This window comes from Planococcus citri, chromosome 2 (genome assembly GCF_950023065.1).
Source record: "Planococcus citri chromosome 2, ihPlaCitr1.1, whole genome shotgun sequence".
NCBI classification, from domain to species: Eukaryota; Metazoa; Arthropoda; class Insecta; order Hemiptera; family Pseudococcidae; genus Planococcus; species Planococcus citri.
This window is the reverse complement of record NC_088678.1, coordinates 28,233,601-28,251,659: the sequence shown is the minus strand read 5'-3', so window position 1 is coordinate 28,251,659 and position 18,059 is coordinate 28,233,601. Positions and strand designations below refer to the sequence as shown.

At 37.9% G+C, this 18,059-nt stretch overlaps 1 protein-coding gene across 4 annotated transcripts in view; it reads right to left on the bottom strand.

Annotated features, from left to right (window-relative positions):
* Positions 1 to 18,059, bottom strand: part of Bap170 (Brahma associated protein 170kD) — a 51,210-nt gene that overhangs the window by 20,936 nt on the left and 12,215 nt on the right. For all 4 annotated transcript variants that reach the window (XM_065349524.1, XM_065349526.1, XM_065349525.1 and 1 more), the window contains exons 3-4: positions 8,338 to 8,435; positions 1,645 to 1,796 (exon numbers count right to left, since the gene is read on the bottom strand). In XM_065349524.1, the coding sequence (XP_065205596.1) occupies positions 1,645 to 1,796; positions 8,338 to 8,435 (250 nt within the window). The remainder of the gene's footprint in view (positions 1 to 1,644; positions 1,797 to 8,337; positions 8,436 to 18,059) is intronic.

Here is an 18,059-nt window from a genome sequence, read left to right as displayed (position 1 = left end):
TTTTTCCCCGCTATGTCACTACAGAAAAAAAATCATTTTCATTTGAAAAAATTTTCGTTTGTGCAAATCGGAATACTAACTTATGCCGACCCCTGTATACTTTTTTTCAGAATATCTATGTAGTACATAAATCGGTAAAGGATCTTCAAAAATGCTGAAAAATTGATTTTTCAGACGATTTGTCCCTCATGATGGGTCAAGATTTTGAATTTTGGTAAGATTTGTTGAACATGTAGTATGGTACTTATTGGATTTGAAAAAGTTTTTGTTAAAATTTTTGAAAATTGAAATTGTATTTTCTGCAAATAGGTACTGATTTTGAGTTAGGTTTCTGAACAATTTTTGGATAATTTGCCCATTCTATGGCAACTTTATGTAAGTTTGACTTGCGATATTTTCATTTTGAAGGATTTTTTTGACCAAGCATTGTGGAAATGTGTTTAAAATGAGAAGACCGTGAAAATTATAACTGAATCGCTCTGATCTCAATTTGAATTTTTTTGGTATTTTTTTAGTCACGGAGTTCATGATTACAATTTGAGCTAATTTCAGTAGATGAGCGTTTTGACAACCTTTTGAACACGTTTTCTAGGGTAAAAGTCGACGCTCAACATTTTTTGTTCTATACATTTTTCGCATATTTCGCATAATTTTGCAAAAAAACGTGAAAAACGCGTATTTTTTAGAGTTTTTTGCAAATATGAGCCTTTTGCAGACAAAATTTCAATTTCATGGATTAGTAGGAAGAAAGTACTTGTAAAAAGACACATTTTGGCGAAAACAGTTTTTGTGTAGTACCCTTCAGTTCGGAGCTGTGGCGCTTCAAAGTTTTCTTTTGTCAATTTTACCCCCACCACTATGATAAAAATTTTTGAAAAAAATCGTGTTGAAAGGCCCAGGCTTTCCCTACACATTCCGCGTGGTACCAGAATTTTACCCCCACCACTCATGGATACCGAATTTTTCGCGCAAAAAACGCGTTTTTTGGCTATACTGACCAAGGGGGGTGGGTTGGGGAGCGGAAATTCCGCTCGAAAATTTTTATTGGAGGTACCCAATAATAATCCATCATGATTTTCCAAATCTGGGAACAGGGCCATTTCACCTATCTTAACCGGGAATACCCTTTCCTAGGCCACATTTTACTGCCAAGCCGATCTGCAAAGTGAGACTATAATGAAACCATTTCCAAAACAGGAGAAAGTCCGCAGTTTTAAAACCGTTTTGAAACCATATTTGACACGATTCAAAACAGTAATAGTTTCAATACGTTTTGAAACTGTACTTGATTGATTTTGAAAATATCAACAAAGAGTGTTTCAAATCTTTGTTTGCATGATTACGTTTTAAAACCATCTGAAAACCATTTCATAAGTAACAGAAACCAATTTTTGGTAAAATGTCTTCTATAAAATATCAAAAAAAAACTTTTAAAATAATTTCTTTGCAGATCGGGTACTTCGGCTCAAAAGCACGACGCGTGCCCCCCTTGGGCGCCATCAGCATCGTCTCTCGAAATACGTAATATAAGCGCAATTACACCCGTGTGTTTTGACGACCATCCCTCTCCCCCCCTCAAGCCCATTAAACGCTATGATAATCTAATGGCTGTGCAGCAAAACGTCTGTACTGTTGTTTAATTACCTGGAACAATATGCTGGTGGTAATTATATAGTTGAGGAACGGGATGAAGCGTACGGGTGGAAAATCTTTTATGTCGGCTATCTTCGTCATCGTCAACGCCTCTGTCTAACGTTTCGCCGAGAAAATGGATCTTTTCGTATCTATCCAAGTATCTGCGAAAAATCAAAGAAAATACAAAAATTAAGTTGGTAAAAATTATCAAAAAAATGACGAATAAAAATTGTAAACGTAAACTAAGGAATAAAAGTAACTTTAAAGTTTTATGATCATTATCTCATTTTCCTCCAATTTTTTTCCCATCTGTTTGCGAAAACATTTTTGTACAATTTTTCTCCACACACATCTCATTTTCTTCCACTAAATAGCTCTCATTCCAAGTACCTACAACATCAGGCAAACATACCCGATATGCCTCGTTCAATACTCCAAACCAAACCCATCGTGTAACCGGACAGTATGATTAATGACCCTAAACACGCACACGCCATAGCTGCAAAACCACACATCGTTATTGCGAGGAATCGTAAGCAATAGGCACCACCTATTTACTAATATTAGATACCTCGAAATGACCTAGGTACCTAATACCACCTATCAAATACCAAAATCTCCAACCCTTTCTCAAAGAACCTTATTCAACTTTTTCTGGTAAAATTACCGAGAAGTAAAAAAAATTCAGCATGTTCCTGAAAAAGCTTATCCTCGAACTAACAGTTCGTTTCTCATCGGTTTAATTTTTTTTCGAGGTTCATCACACCATTTTTTATTCGTCCTTCACTTCATGCTTCAAACTAATCAACAAAGTCGATGCTTAATTACGCGTTTCTTTCAATTAATTTCTTCTTTTTTCCCCTGAATGACTTCTATTCGAATCAAAACTTTCCTCGTTGTTAGAGTTTGCAGTCGGTTTTTGCCTTCACAACACGTAGATCTAACCTTTCACACAATGAACCAAACTTTCTTCAAAGCTAGTCCGTGTTTTTCATCGCATGTTATACATGCGACTGAAGTGTGTATAAAAATACACACATACACGCCCAAAGTTAAATTGGAAAATAAAACCAGAAAAAGAGGTGAAAAGAAATAAAACTAAAAGGTAGAAAAATACCACTTGTAAAAGACATTTCAACATGTTTACGACCGCGTACATACCAAAAGTACGAACTTCTGATGAAAAAATATTTACCACTCCTTATTACAGATAAAGAATGCTGTAATTTCAGCTATGCATTTTTAAATGGCTTACATCTATTTTTTTTCATGAACAATGAAAAAGTAAGTGATTCTTTTTTAGATTTTTTTTCCTTCAGTTGAGAAAAATGAAGATGATTTTTGTAAAAAAATATTGATAGAGTAAATCTGATCCTCATTTTCAAAAAATTTTCAAGTCTTATACAACCTAAAAAAATTCATTTTTTTCCACAAACGTAAATGGCAGTCCTGTTGGTTTGTGGAAAGTGTTGTCAATTTTCATGGACAAATTTTTAAAAAACTTCCCTCACATTAATATGCATCCCTCTCTCCGGTTATCCATCTTGCACCATGTGGAGGAGTACATACCAAGAAAAATTCAACAATTTTCCAAAGGCACCGAAAACAATTTTAGAAGAGTACCTTGTTGTATCATGTACATACAATAGCAACAAGGATAGTATTTTCATTTTTTTATGCAATTACGTATTGCAACCGCCCCCACCCAAAAAAATTATTATTTGATTGAAAAAAAAAAAAAAAAAAACTTTTGAAAAATCATTCCAAAATTCTCAGGTAAGTTGGTATTACAAAAAAAAAAAAATTGAATAATACTGAAAGTTGAAAATTTTGTTTAAAAAAAATTAAAAATAAAATAAAATGTACTTTTGAAAAATCATTCCAAAATTCCAAAATTTTCAGGTAAGTTGATATTACCAAAAAAAAAAAAAAAAAAAAAAAGGAAACTAAATTGAAATAAAATTTAAACGAAACTTCACCAAAAAATTTGAAAATTTTGTTCCAAAAATGAAAACTTCCCAAATTAGCTGCATTTGGCACTATTTTCAAGCACCATCTCGAGAGTAAAGACTCGATCATACGAACGCCAAGACAAACGAATAAAGTACCCGACTGCGATGGTAGAGCGAGAAAAAAACGGCGAAACGATAACCTTGACATTGACATACCACAGAACAGACCGTCTCCGTCCACCGGCGTAATAATGAACCCTGCGTAAAAAGAAAGCCTTTCTCCCCCTACCTCTTAAACAGACTACGTTCCTATCTTTAGCGACATTTGCCGACTAACACATACACCCAGATGTTGTTAAACGCTCATTACACTACGGACTCGAGTCAGTCGAGTCGGGGAAACCCGAATCACTCTATAGAGAACCCAGACCCAGATAATGCGAGACTTGCGTCGAGCTGACGATCGGCGCCGGGCAACGGATCCGCGATCAGCGCCACCATCATAAGCATGCACACACTTACACGCATAAACAAAATAATATAGCGCCATGCAGCGACCTCAGCGACGGCGGCTGCTGCAAATTGAAAACGATATCACTGCACACTTACACATACAGAGAGAAATTACGTGGACAGACGCGGGCGTTGGGTACTCCCGGTGCACCGCCCCACGTTTCTAGCCCTGTCATCCCCCCACCACCGCGAAACGCACGTGGTTGACAGACATTACCTGGTAGACGGACAGACTTTGAGAACAGCTGATCGGACGCGTTCGTTGTTTTCCCCTTCCGCATCCGGCGCATGGCGCGGAGCAGAGTGGTGCGACGGCGGAGGCAGAGGCACCGGCACCGGCACACAGCACCACGGAGTCGATATAGGTCAGTAACATTAAAAGGCATTACACACGCACTTCGCTACACTAAGGTGTCCTTTCCTACTACTCCTTCGTCGGTGCCCCTCCACTCGTCGCCAATCCAAGTCACACAACCCCCTTCCCCACTACAAACATCGCAGCATTTCGACGCTGCTGCTGCTTGTTGTGGTGTGTTATGCAGCATGTACCTATATCTGTATCTCTCTCTATCAGTTCTTCAACAATGTTGTGAATGTTGTTGTTGTTGCTCAGAGTTCTCTCCTCTACTTCATACTCCTTATCACTGCAAATACCGCGCCGGAGTGAAAAACACCAACTATATTCCGCGTCTGATACAGCAGCAACATCGTCGTCGTCGTCATTCACTACCTACCAATAAGTCTATTAAGATTGCCACAGCAGTGCTTCTTCCAGAAATTTGTCATCAGACCATACTCCACGATGCAGTCAACTACCCTATTGCAAAATGTAACCTGATGCTAGTCTGCTACAAATACATTCTAACCTTCTGCAAAGACACTGAACTTCTCCGAGGTAATTCCTCGAGGGCCCATAACCAGCAATAGCGAACAGCAAAAATCACCAAATGTTCGTCCAGAAATTACCAATGCAATGTCGGAAAAATTACACTTCACAGGAATTAATCCAGCAACACCAACAACGATTTCAGTTGAATGAACTCGGTGAATTCCATAGAGCAATGTCAATTCAGAATTATGTCAGCTCTCATGGGATTAATCAATGTTAAAATGCTTCAACCCAACTCAACATTCATTTATTCCTTGCACTTGAAACTGTTCCCTATACTTCTACCCTTTGACAATGACACTAGAACACCAAATTATCAGAAACAACCATCTCAATTCTAATATTTTGGCTCTTCAACAAGTCATTCCACAAGCTCAGTCCTCTTACAAGAAAAATAACTCTAAAATCCATCAAAACGTATAAAACCTCCCTTCAAAATCCATCTACATACAATTCCGTCATTCACTATGCTAAGCTATTCCAGTTATGAACATCGAACACGGTACTTATTCGAAATCGAATATTCGTGTAAACCACAAAGGGACATCATGTCCATTAAGTACGTAAGAACTGACCCCATTTTGCCATATTCGAATCTACCCTGCGGAATCTGTGCTTTTGTGAAAGTTCCACCTTACGACCGAGCAACCGAGCGATTATCTTTTATACGGCCGCAAATACTATAATTTTATTCGGGCCCGGAAATTATTACCATTATACGAGGCACGTTCGTTGCTATATTCAACGCGCTCTGCGCCGCTTGGCGGCTTATCAAAAGGTAAACACGTATTACCTCATCTATCACCCGATGTAGGTGGCTGTCTACATTCCATGTATCTACCCATCTTGGTTATTATACTTGAAAATCTTCCCGTTAAAAAATACGCAGAGATACGTACAAAAAATGAAGGCTGAACTATGCTAGAAAATCATTTAGACATTAAATCGATCGTTTTTCTTTGTCTTTACTCGTACTATTATTTCAGTTACAACAGCTCGACAGCGTTATTATTTTCATTACCTATCTCGAACTAGATAGTGGAAAAACACACGACAAACAAAATGGTAAACACAGAACAAGCACGAATAATAAATATTTTAATCAGAATTTCAATGCTCAATTTGAATGCATTAACTTGATAATAAAAGAGATGGGAAGAAAGTTCATTTCAGCACGACAAGTAATAATGAAAAATTGAAAAGGTTGTTGAAGAAAATATGGGTGGTAATGCAAGGAAAAGTTTTGGTAAATTACTGGTAAATTATGCAGAACGTTGAAAGAACAAAGACAAAATTTTGATGTTCCTTCAACCCTGCAATTTTCAACCCGAGGTTATTGGATACTGTAACCTTGTACTAAGGTACTCAGTGATTAAATGTCATTACACTGGTCAATTTTTGAAAACTGGAAGAATTTCGGGGCAGTTGAAAATTTGAAAAAAATCCAGTAAGTAAGTATAAATTTTTATGATAATATTCTTTTCACGAAAGGATTCGCAAAACCTGGGGGAGGGGGAGGAGGACACGATGTCTCAAAATTTTGGTCTAAATATAAAAAATGTAAAATAAGGTTATTATGTGACTTATCATTTCATGTTTTCTAGCACGCTGAATACAAATATAAAATTAAACTACCTACCCCCAATATAGCCTCACAAATCCTGAGAATTGGAACTTTTTTCATACAGGGATCGTAAAAATTTCACTATTTCCAGGTTTTTTGAGAATTTTCACGCCAGAAACAGCTGGCTGGTAATGATGAGTTCATTCCTTGATCTCTCTATAAGGTTGCATTTGGAGAACCTGCTTCAGTGATTCAATTTTTTCCATCCTTTCTATGTAGGCTAATTTCTTTTTTACTTTCCACCAATATCATGTCATTCTTCTCATGAATTCCTTCTTTGACTAAAACTTTGCACGAAGTAATCGCCGTAACTTCGCTGAAATATCACAGCAAAAGAGCACTTTCAGACCGAAAAGAGGTCAGAGAGCGGAAAACACTATAGCTTAGCAGCATTCCAAAACCGCACCACCTTAAAACTGATAATAAAATACCTCACGACGACATGACAGCGAGAATCCAACTCCTCCAGCACCATTAACCACATATTTCATTTCGAAATCGTATAAAGCTTACGATACACCTTTTGGTCTCCACGTTCGTACTCGTATTTCTTCTCAAGATTACCCTTCATTTCCACCCAACGAATAGCACTATATAATCCGTCAAATAAACGCTGCTTTCTCGCACTCCTTCGCTTCACACCGGCTTATGCATACTTTGGGAAAAACTTTACGATGCTTTCATATCACAGAGTTACTCGTACAAAGAACCAACATCGTATTCGACTTAACAATAGCTAATTTACATATATGTATACGTAGTGACGCTGGGTGACAATACGTCAGCGTGTGTGCGCCCATGGTACATACACTCGTATTTTTACTTCAACTACCATGCCATAAACCGATGCGAACGATGAAGTGGTGTATTTACACAGGTCGTGTTTCCGTTACGCTCTCACCTGTCAATTTCCTTTTCCGACAACGGGCCCCTAACGATACGAAATATACGTATAGCATTTCGAGTATATACGAGTACGTATCGTACGAAACGTATACACGAAAATGAAAAGCTAAACCATCGAAGAGGCCTTTTAAGTGTTAATGAGATGTACTAAAAAAGGGTTCACACATATAGCATGTGTAATATGGTACATAATTAACCAACTTTATACTCTTCTAAAGTATGCATGTCACCCGCACTGCCTCACAATACACGTAACCATCGCTCGCATCGATAAAAACGGCGACATCGTTTAAACTTATGACTATTTTTTTTTTCATTGTCAAACCATAGGAATACTTATGGTCGCACGAAGAAATTTTATACGCGTTTACATATGGATCGAAACGACTGAAAATTTAGCTCGCTATTCCCCAAAGATCACAACCAGCGGTCACGCCATGCCATGGTATTTCATTTTCATTCATTAATAAAATTCTGACTCCGAGTCGAGTATACGCATAAAGCTTATTACAATTAGTGTACGGTCGTTCATTCTCGGTCGTGTACGTGCAAATTGCCGTCGCCATGCTAGTTTGGAGAACATTTTGTAACTTTTCTCCTTCATTAAAACGATCCGTACACTTTAACTTCTTCTCTTTCTCGTTTATATCTCTCGCAAATGTACGTATACTCGAACATAATACGAGAGAATATTAAAAAGAAAATTCCAAACACGTATTTAATGACGAACTCGTCAGATACGAGTACCAAGTTACTAACTACTATAGTAGGTACTAGAAAAGGTAAAGGAGTATAGATTTAATATGTAATAAGCTTACCTTAAATAAATTTGTTTCAGAGCGACTTCGCCGTTTACACAATGCTTCAGGGTTTCGAACTGGTCCAAAACTGAACCCCATTCGTTTCTTTGATTTACCTGCAACAAGTATTATCAGAATAATTATAATGTAAATGATTAATTCGTTCGAAAGCTTTATAATGTGGTTCGAATAAAATGTATCGAGTGCAGATATGTACGGTAATATTGTGCATACCTTGACCAGTATAAAAGTAATCACGCTGCCGGATAATAATGGATTTTGCATAGGTAGGTAAAGGTATAGAAGGTACATCAATCACCTTTATTTCACCTTGAATTTGAAATAATGTATTCGCGCCTCGTTTCGTAATCATTACATTTCACCTTTTTTTTTTCCATTCCCCATAAGTTACTTGTCGTTTTCTTTCGGATACCTTACACGTAAAAATTCACACTTATCAAGTTGAGAAAACTTCAATAAAGTACGCCAAATGGGGCGATAAGGAAAGAAAAATTATTCATCGAGTATGTCAAATTCGTGCACAACTTCGATGAGTTAGAAAAAATGTTTTTCTATCATCTTTAAAACTTGAAAAACCTGCATTATTTTCTCAATACAAAAGAAAATTGAATTTCTTTAGAATAATATTACATAGTTTCTTCTAACTATCCTTCTTATTCAAAGATTCAAAAAATTTAAGGAGCTTCTGTGCAATCGTTATCTCCGAAAAACATTTTTCCCGGCCTCCACGTTGGCTAAATTTTTGAATAAGAATTATGACTATTGTAGTATAAGTCCGTCTTTGAGAGAAAGGAGGAAGATCAAAAATTTCAATATTTTTCGACGAGTTTTGGATTCATATCATGTACACGATTTCCAGCATCCCACATTTTTTATAGGGACATATTCCAAGGAGTTCTTTTGGGATTTAGATTTGATCCTCGAAGTGAGCCGAGTCAAATTTGAAAAATTACGGAAAGGTCATTTTTTAAAAAAGGGCCATAATAATGACCAAAATCGATAAAAATGGAAAATTATAGAAAGGTCAGTTTTTTAAAAAGGACCATAACAATGACCAAAATCGATAAGAATGGACAACAATGGTACTACGCATAAAGTACTTACTCCCTCCCCTCACTGTGACCAACATATTCGAATGAATTTCAACATCCTATAAGTCATCCGTACATCTATTCAACGTAAAAAAAAACTAAAATTTCTTCCAATTTTTGTCCTATAGCAGTGCAAATTCAGCGAAAACATTGAAGAAAAAAACAGATGTGCCTTTTAAAAGTTTCAATCTTCTAATTTGTTTTCACACTTCAGTCGAAAAGTCCACTTTTGAGCCCTATTTCACGTTCTTTAAAATCCTCCACAATTGACACGAGAAGTCTACATTGCAACATACAATGAGAGATGACACAGATGTACCTTTTGGAGATAGGTTTCAATACAATAAAACTGAATCTTGAGACAAGATTCAATTTTCGCTCGGTTTCTGATTAAAAAAGTCAACTAATAGTAACTTTGACCATAAAATAGTAGCAAAAAATAACTTGGGCCGAAAAAAGTAACCACGCTATGATGCTTGCCGTACAAAATGGGCCACAAAACACATAAAAATTGCCCCCAACAGCAAGGAAATAAACTAAAATACTTCGAACATTTTTTAAAATTAATTGTCAACGCCTGAAAATTTTCTTCATTATTTGTCAAAAAATCTATGGTTTCATTCAAAAATTGCTGCTACATTAGGATGAATCGCCCTAAAAAAAAAAAGTCAGGGAATTTTCACCAAATTCAGTAGAGAGCATCATTTTTAGTTGAAACTTGAAAGTTACCCACAAAGATGTTAATTCCGGAGGTGCCCCAGGAGAGGAGATTTGGCCCTTCAAAGGGAGAGCATTTTCGAAAAAATATCAGTTTTTTCGCCCCTGTCACTACATTGGCAGTTTTGGGAAAAATGGCCTAGTCTCAAATGACAGTATTTGAGGTTCTGTGTCGATCCATGGTTTTGGCGTCAAAATCCACTTTTACGGTTCTACGGTTCTGGTTCTCAATGAAAAGGTTTTCTAATGTAATGTGGTTTTAATTTTTTTCTTTTCAAAAACCAACTTTTGAATTATAATTTATAAGTGATCTTCAACTTTTTTTCAAATTCAAACTGTTTTAGTTGTTCTAGTTGTTCTCTTTATTTCACTTTTGACGTTCTGTTGGTGGTTCCATCGATCAAAAAAAAGTTTCAAATGGTTCCAATTTCAAAATATAACTAGAAATGGCAAATTTCAACTTTTTTTTCATTTATTTAATTCACTCTACCTAAAAAAATTCAAATTCTTATTTCAGTTTGGTATTGAAAAAAATCAATGATAGGATCCCCAAAAAGAACCGATTCCTGAAAAGGGTTTTGATGGTTCTTTTTCTTGACATCTAATTCTAGTTCACGAGATGGTTGTTCTTTTTCACAAAAACTTAATTGGTACTAAATGATTCTGAACCTTTTTGGAATCATTTATTTGGTAGTTCTTTGGGGATTTTTGTTTTCTAAATTTTGAAACTGTTCTGTTGGTTCTGGTTACCATTTCAGCAGACCAAAAAAAGGGGCTAGTGGTGGTTCTTCCAAACGGTTTTACTTAAGAAGAACATCGTAAGAATTCGTTGAAACTGCAGAAAACCTTAATTCAGCTTTAGTGTCACGAGGAATCAATTGAAATGATTAGTGGCTTTCCAGCACTCCGCCAGCAATGCTAACAAGAGTGAAAATCATGGAATATAAGTTTTTTTTTAAAATAGTAGATATTTTACGTTGTTTTTTCGAAGAGGACATCATAACAGAATGTTTCACCATTTCTCAAAGATCACGAAAAATCCACCAGATAATTCTAAAAATTTCACATCAATCCATAGAATGATTCAATGCTCCGCATGACCCATTCAAAAGCCATCATTCCGGCACTCGGCGTACTACACCGATAGCGGCATCACCAGCACCGAGCACGCGCACCCAGCGGTATCAAAAATACCAAACTGAATGCACTCAGCAGCGGTGATTTTTCCGCAGCGACGACAACGTCGTTGGCGGCATTCTCTTATCACCACGTTGGTAACAGACACGTTGTAGCCTGCGCTATCACCACCTCTTTTGCCGCACCACGCCGCCGAGCAAAAAACTAAAACACACGATGCCGATGCCGACGACGACGACGACCAAAACTCTGCTTTCCGCACACGCCGCCTCCTCCTATCACTTGCTCGCGGAAAACACCACATATACCACGCACCGGACCAACACCGGCGGCGGCGGCTCGTATTGCGAAAGAGCAAAAAGCACGTGGTTTTTTCGGGGGTGTGGGGTATCCACTACAAGTATACACACGTTTCATCGGTACCGCGACTGTCGCGCCACCGCCGCGCCCTACCTATGGATTCCCGATTCCCGCGATGACGTCACAACCAGTACGCCAGACCTATAGAACGGAATATCTTAAATACCGGCTGATAGACTCTTTCTCACTCTCGTTACCTACACTACAGCTACACATACTACAGTAATATGCTGTGCGCTGCATTGCATTATACGCAACATACCGCATACCATAGCACACTCGCACCAGCAGACGATCTGACGCCGGGTCTCAGGTGGCGGGTAAATCGTGTTGGGAGCATTGGCTCCGTGGCTCCCTCGCATTCAAGTCCTCTTTCTCTCTAGCTCGCGACTCACTGAATCGCTTCAGTTCGCGGTCTCGCGCTGTCTTTTCCTATTGCTATCATTGAAACTTGGGGCAAAATTTGATACTGTTTTTTGTCGCTTGTATGCACTAATTTGCTAGCGTCAAAACAACTACATAAATGTACCGATGTGCCAGTTCACTTGTTGGACATGAATTGTTACACAGTTCTTTTAGCATGCCATATACTCTATTTTCTAGAAAGGAATTTCACTATTTCGTTACCGAAATGGTCAATCATTTTGTAGGGATACCCACCTGCCTCAGCTTGACCCTTCATCTTATAAGAACACCTTAATAATTACTGATCGTGACTGGTATTCCACTACAATTGGTAAGTTGGCAGGATTCATTGCTCAAGAGATGGGAGAATGCTCACAATTTTCATTACATCAAGAAATGACTCTCATCAGACGGAAACCTTCAGGTCCAAACCCAGAGACTTCCTCAGTACTTTGATCCAAAGATTTCCACAGCAGTATCAGCAATTGAATTGGTATCTACTCAGACCTGCTACTGACAGTAATGTGGGAATTTTCAAATTCGGAAGTCCATTTTATGCCCCAAAGGTTCTCACCATCTACATCTGTCATTGCGTAGAATTTTCATCACCAAACTGCAAAGTCTCACAACAAACTCAGGCTCAGGCATCCGAATATCATGAACAGAATCATTTCCTTCAATAACTACCTACTTCTATAGCCTCTCAACGCAACAAATTCTCATGAATAGCAGGATGAAAAAACATCTCTATCAGTGCAGTAAACCATCCTAATGAATAGGGTATTCAATAGTGGTACCAATTAACACTTCGGGCCGCACATGGAGTACACTAATAAAGAAACATGCACAATAAGAACCATTAACCAGCCAAAGAAACAGTAGAAAAAACCGTACAATCGCTAGAACCACCATCGAGTATGGTAATTACTCTTTAATTAACTCTACGACTGCGCTTTTTCCAGCGGCCACCGCAATCGTACCGCAACTACTTTTTAATCAAAAGTTTCTTTCCATGGTCGGGCTTCAGCTATACTATACGAGTCGACTAATTCATTCTTCATCAATTCCACAAAGAGTCGCATTTTTTTTACAGCTATGTCAGTCATAGTAATTCACTCGTTACATTTAATGGCACTATATTCGAATACATTGCGAATCAACTTTCACGAAAATTCATATTGGTCGCCAAATACTGCCCTAAGTGTGCACACTTTCTCATTACTGGATATTTGCCTGAAGCGCAGTCAAAATTTCTATGATCTTCAAACTCTACAGTGTTCTTTTCTTCAAATAAATCGCCAAGTCATATGGGTTTCAAATCACTGTTCACTGTTCAGGATAGATATATGTACCACCATATGGGCATACCAACAAAATAACAATTGTCATCCGCATATGTTCAGCACTGGGATCTTTCGCATTTCCGAACACATGGCAAAAGTAGCACTAGCAGCACTACATGTGCAATGCCAGTAGCATTTCAAGGGCATACACGCCGGTTTGTGTATCGCGGAATTTTCGCGCCAAAACCTCGCCAGAACCCTGCTCCCCGTTCCCATCCACGGACTAGCAAAGTAAACAATTAGGGCAATGGCAACGCGGGTGTCAGTGGCGGAACTGCACCTCGTTTTGTTGGCGAAGCACGTGAGTAAGCTTCAGTGGGAACTTCACGACATTGCAGTCGCGTGCCGCCAAAACCAACATAGTCTTACTTCGCGGATATCATTATTTTCAGGTATTTTTCGAAAATACACTATCTGGTGTGAAAATCACCCAGCTAAGACCTCTTTAAATTGGTGCATAAAATCTTCGAGTTCTTCGATAATTTTGAACGTTGTCCAAAAACTGAGCGAGACCATAAACGTCGAATAAAAGTCATAAATTTGAGTTCACCTAAAAATAACTTCTCTGTTCGGTATTAAAATCCTGGAAACGTGTAATGAAACAGCTTTACTGCTATACCGTGGGTTTTTTCAATTTATTTTGCAAGATTTTTTCAAGTGACATTCCAATTACAGACGAAGAGTCATAGTTAGCTCGTAAATTTGAAACACCAATCAAATTCTTTTTCATAGCATGAGAAGATGATACAAGTGACCATGACTGGTCTCCACGCCAAATTTTCTTTCTTGTATCATCATTTTTCCATATTGAGTGAAAATTATCGACACATGAGTGACGAAGCCCTCAACAAAAAACACATGTTAATGTTTAAAACCCGCGAAATTTGCTTGTACTATAAATTGCGGGCCACCAGCATCAGGGTTTGGCGACGACGTTCGATTCGACAACATCGCCACCTATACATAAAACACTGGTAACACGACAACCGATGACGGTTGAAAATAACTTCTGTTGCCTCTCTGTTCTTACACTTCTGTGTAGTAGTGGTAGTCGATACTTTTTTATTCAGCTCATACACACATACACCGCTTCCATTCGGCTACGTTGCCGATCATTACCAGAGGCAAGTCGAATACCTAATGTGGGTGCGACCTCATCGAATTCGAATTACCACGAAAGCAGCGAACACCTAGTCAAATACCATTCCACTTGGCAACACCGCATCGCTTCAAAGACACCGCCGACAAAAGGGTAAAAGAGAGAGGCGCTTACGGAGTTGTAATGCTGCTTTGTAGCGTGTTGCCTCTTCACGCCTCACCTCACAGTTCTAGATGCGCACACACATACAGCGCAGATTCCCTTCCCAGCTCCTCCACTAGTAAAACCAAACTCACAACGTTAAAACAGCCGCGGCCGCTAACGTAGCTGCGGAGCAACAGCGCGCATACAACACATCATCACACATACACATAGACACACGATACTGCAAATCGACAACCAACACTGCGAGGGAAAATTACGATCGGATAACTCTCGTTTCTCTTCGCTCTTCCGCCTCGCAACTGCTTTTCAACCACATACTAATAAGTCAGTGTTACCACACCATTTACGGCAGATTTTTCGCAAACTATGCGAAAACCGTAATCGAACCATCAAAGCAATAAGCTAAGAAAAATTAGCGAGACGCTGAATTTCAAATCGCGACACGCGAGTAACATTGTTCCCTTGTTTTATTCGCGAGTTCTTTCAGGTGTTCCAATAGAGTACTCTTCTGATCTTCCAGGGTAGGGCAGGTCTGGCGGGAGGGAAAACCTGTTGGCTTCTAAAAACAGATCCAACGTCGAGTGGAATTTTTCACATTACTCTTACTTTGGTAGTTTGGCACTTTTCTTACAGTTATATCGGGTTTTTCAAAAAATGCATCTTCGAAAAAAAGCTGTATCCGCATTTAGACCAAATAATACAGCAAGTAGCAAGTAGGTACATCTGGTACATCATATATAGTTGATAGTTTAGGTGTGCATGTGCAAAGTTCATCATACCTTAAAATTCAACATTTTCTTTTTTAGTTCTGAAAAGTTCCCAATACCTGAAACTTTTACAACACCAAAAACGTTTCAACTCTGCTCTTTTTATCCAAAAAATCATAAAGATATATTGTACTTATGTTGCGAATGTTATCGAATTTTCAAAATGACAAGGAAGTACCTACGTGGTGTTTAGAAATAAAAAAATATTCCAAAAAAATAGGGTATTAAATCAGGATTTTTAAAAATAAGTTGTCAAAGTAACAGCTGCTCAGACCCTGCCTTCCTCGCGTCTTCCAAGAAATTAGAATTTTGGCCAAACAGTCTCCTTTGCCACATTTCTCTGATGTGTTACTTCAAGGAATGAATTTTTCATTCAATCGGTTCAATTTTTGAAAAGCTGAATTATTCCGACTTCTTGAGAGACTACTACACAATACTTATATACCAGAATGATCATTGAAAATCCATAGCAAGGTATAACATACAAGGTGTACGTTTTTTTGGTGTAGTCGGCGTCGCGTCGTTCACCCACTCTTCCCCTCACCAATACCCTGCTTTTCATTCTCATGTTTCTTATTATAGTTCTCCACATGGTGACGAAGAAAAAGCGCGCGCGTTTAGCTATTGCTTATCAACAACAGCAGTATAAGAAATGCACTTGTCGCATTGCAAAAAACAAATAACGTGAACAGATCTATACAATGGAGGCCGTTTCTATCAAAGGAAAGAACTGCTCTTCAAGACACAATCGAATGATTTAAGGCCTATATGACACAATGTCAGTCTTCTTGGGATATGAGATATGAAAACAAGAGTTTAAAAAATTCAAACTCTAGAAAAACTGTTTCAAAATATTGAGATTTCAATCAACCTGAAAACCCTATATCTTGAAAATTAGGCACCCACATAAATATTTATCTATCCCATGCTCCACAGCTCTCTACTATTTTATTGCAAATCCACCAATCTCATTTCATAATCCTTTCAATGTATGTATTCGCATCATCCAGTTGGTACACATTAATTATCAACACAAACACCAAGTTCATTTCACGAGTCAAACAACGTTGACGACGAATATAGATACCAATCCAATCATCATTTTCGACAATGTGAGTACGCGCGCGCCTTCCTCTCTTCCTCTCTCCTACGGACGCACACCTCTCGTAGTCTCTCATACACTACATGTACACTGTACACACCATAAAACAGGTCAAGGAACCCGAAAAAACCACTGCCGCGCGCGCTTCATCATACCAACTGATAAAAACCATCGTTGTTGTTGTCATCAAGCCACCTTGTTACTCTTTTTCATCAACATCCACGGATACCTTATCACATGGTCAAGATGGAGCTCTGGACCCCAAAGAATTAAGGGGGGTTTTCCTTCGATCATCCACTTTAGGGAATTTTTTATGCCAAGCCGGGGGTACAAACTTTTACACCTGTGTAGTGTTGTTTGAATTGAAGCATAGTTTCCAAACGGCAATAAGTCCATTTTCAAGGTTTATGAGGTTGCAATGCTATCAAGCATAAATGGCTGATTTTTTGATATGTTGTGCCCAAGGGTCTTGGCTACAACATATCAAAAAATCATTCAATTTGGGCTACTTCTACGTTTCCAAACTGTACTAAGTATCATGAATTTCGTATCAATATTTTTTTGGACTTAGTGCCGTTTGGAAACGCATGCTTCAATTGGAATAATTTTTCAAGGTATAATTATTAGAGAGTTCGCATAGCAGAGTCTGGTCTCTCCACTATATGTAATGAGATCATCACAATCGTACTTAATTTACTAAACAAAATAAAAGTTGATAAATACATATGTATCTTGTCGACTACATAGATTATCACACAATTGGACTGCGATGTACAGTGTTAAAACGAAGGGTCCTATCAAAATTTCATGACAGGAAAATTGTAGAGACTGTAATTTTCTTTCAGATTATAGTCTCATCAGATTTTTGCTAGGATGTACCCTTCGTCCTGTACATGCGGAAAACTAAAAATCTGCTCCTTTTCACATCAGTGAGCATTTGTGAGCTTCAAGATTTTTTTTTTAGTTCAAACACGTTAAAATTTTCTTGCAGGGTAGGGTTTTCACCCACAATATATACATTTTTTTTTCAAAATTGTAAGCAATACTGTTGTAGTGGATCCAGGAAGGAAATCAAACTGCCCTAAAGAGAAAATATCTGTATTCTGTATAAGTAGGAGGACCACAGCCACTCTAGCGAGTGACAACTATGTTGATATTGCTAGTTATGACTACATCGATGCAAATTTGAATATTATATTCATCATATGTATGTACAACTAATCATTACATTTACTCCTTGAAAATAGAACATTTGTAGGGCACAGGGCATTTCGGTGTCTTACTCCTAGTTATACAAATTAATTTCAGTATTCGATTCTAATTTTGTTATTTCTTTTGAGACACCAGAGGAATTATAACTACCTACAGATGTTCAATTTGAAAAATATGTACCATAGTCAAGTTGATTGGAGCATGAAATTGAAAAATAATATCTTGACTAAAATGAATAATTATCTATCACTCCTGGCAAATTAATCAATCAATTGAAGTTATTAGCTGAGGGTTGATAGTAACTATCTTCCATATATTGAA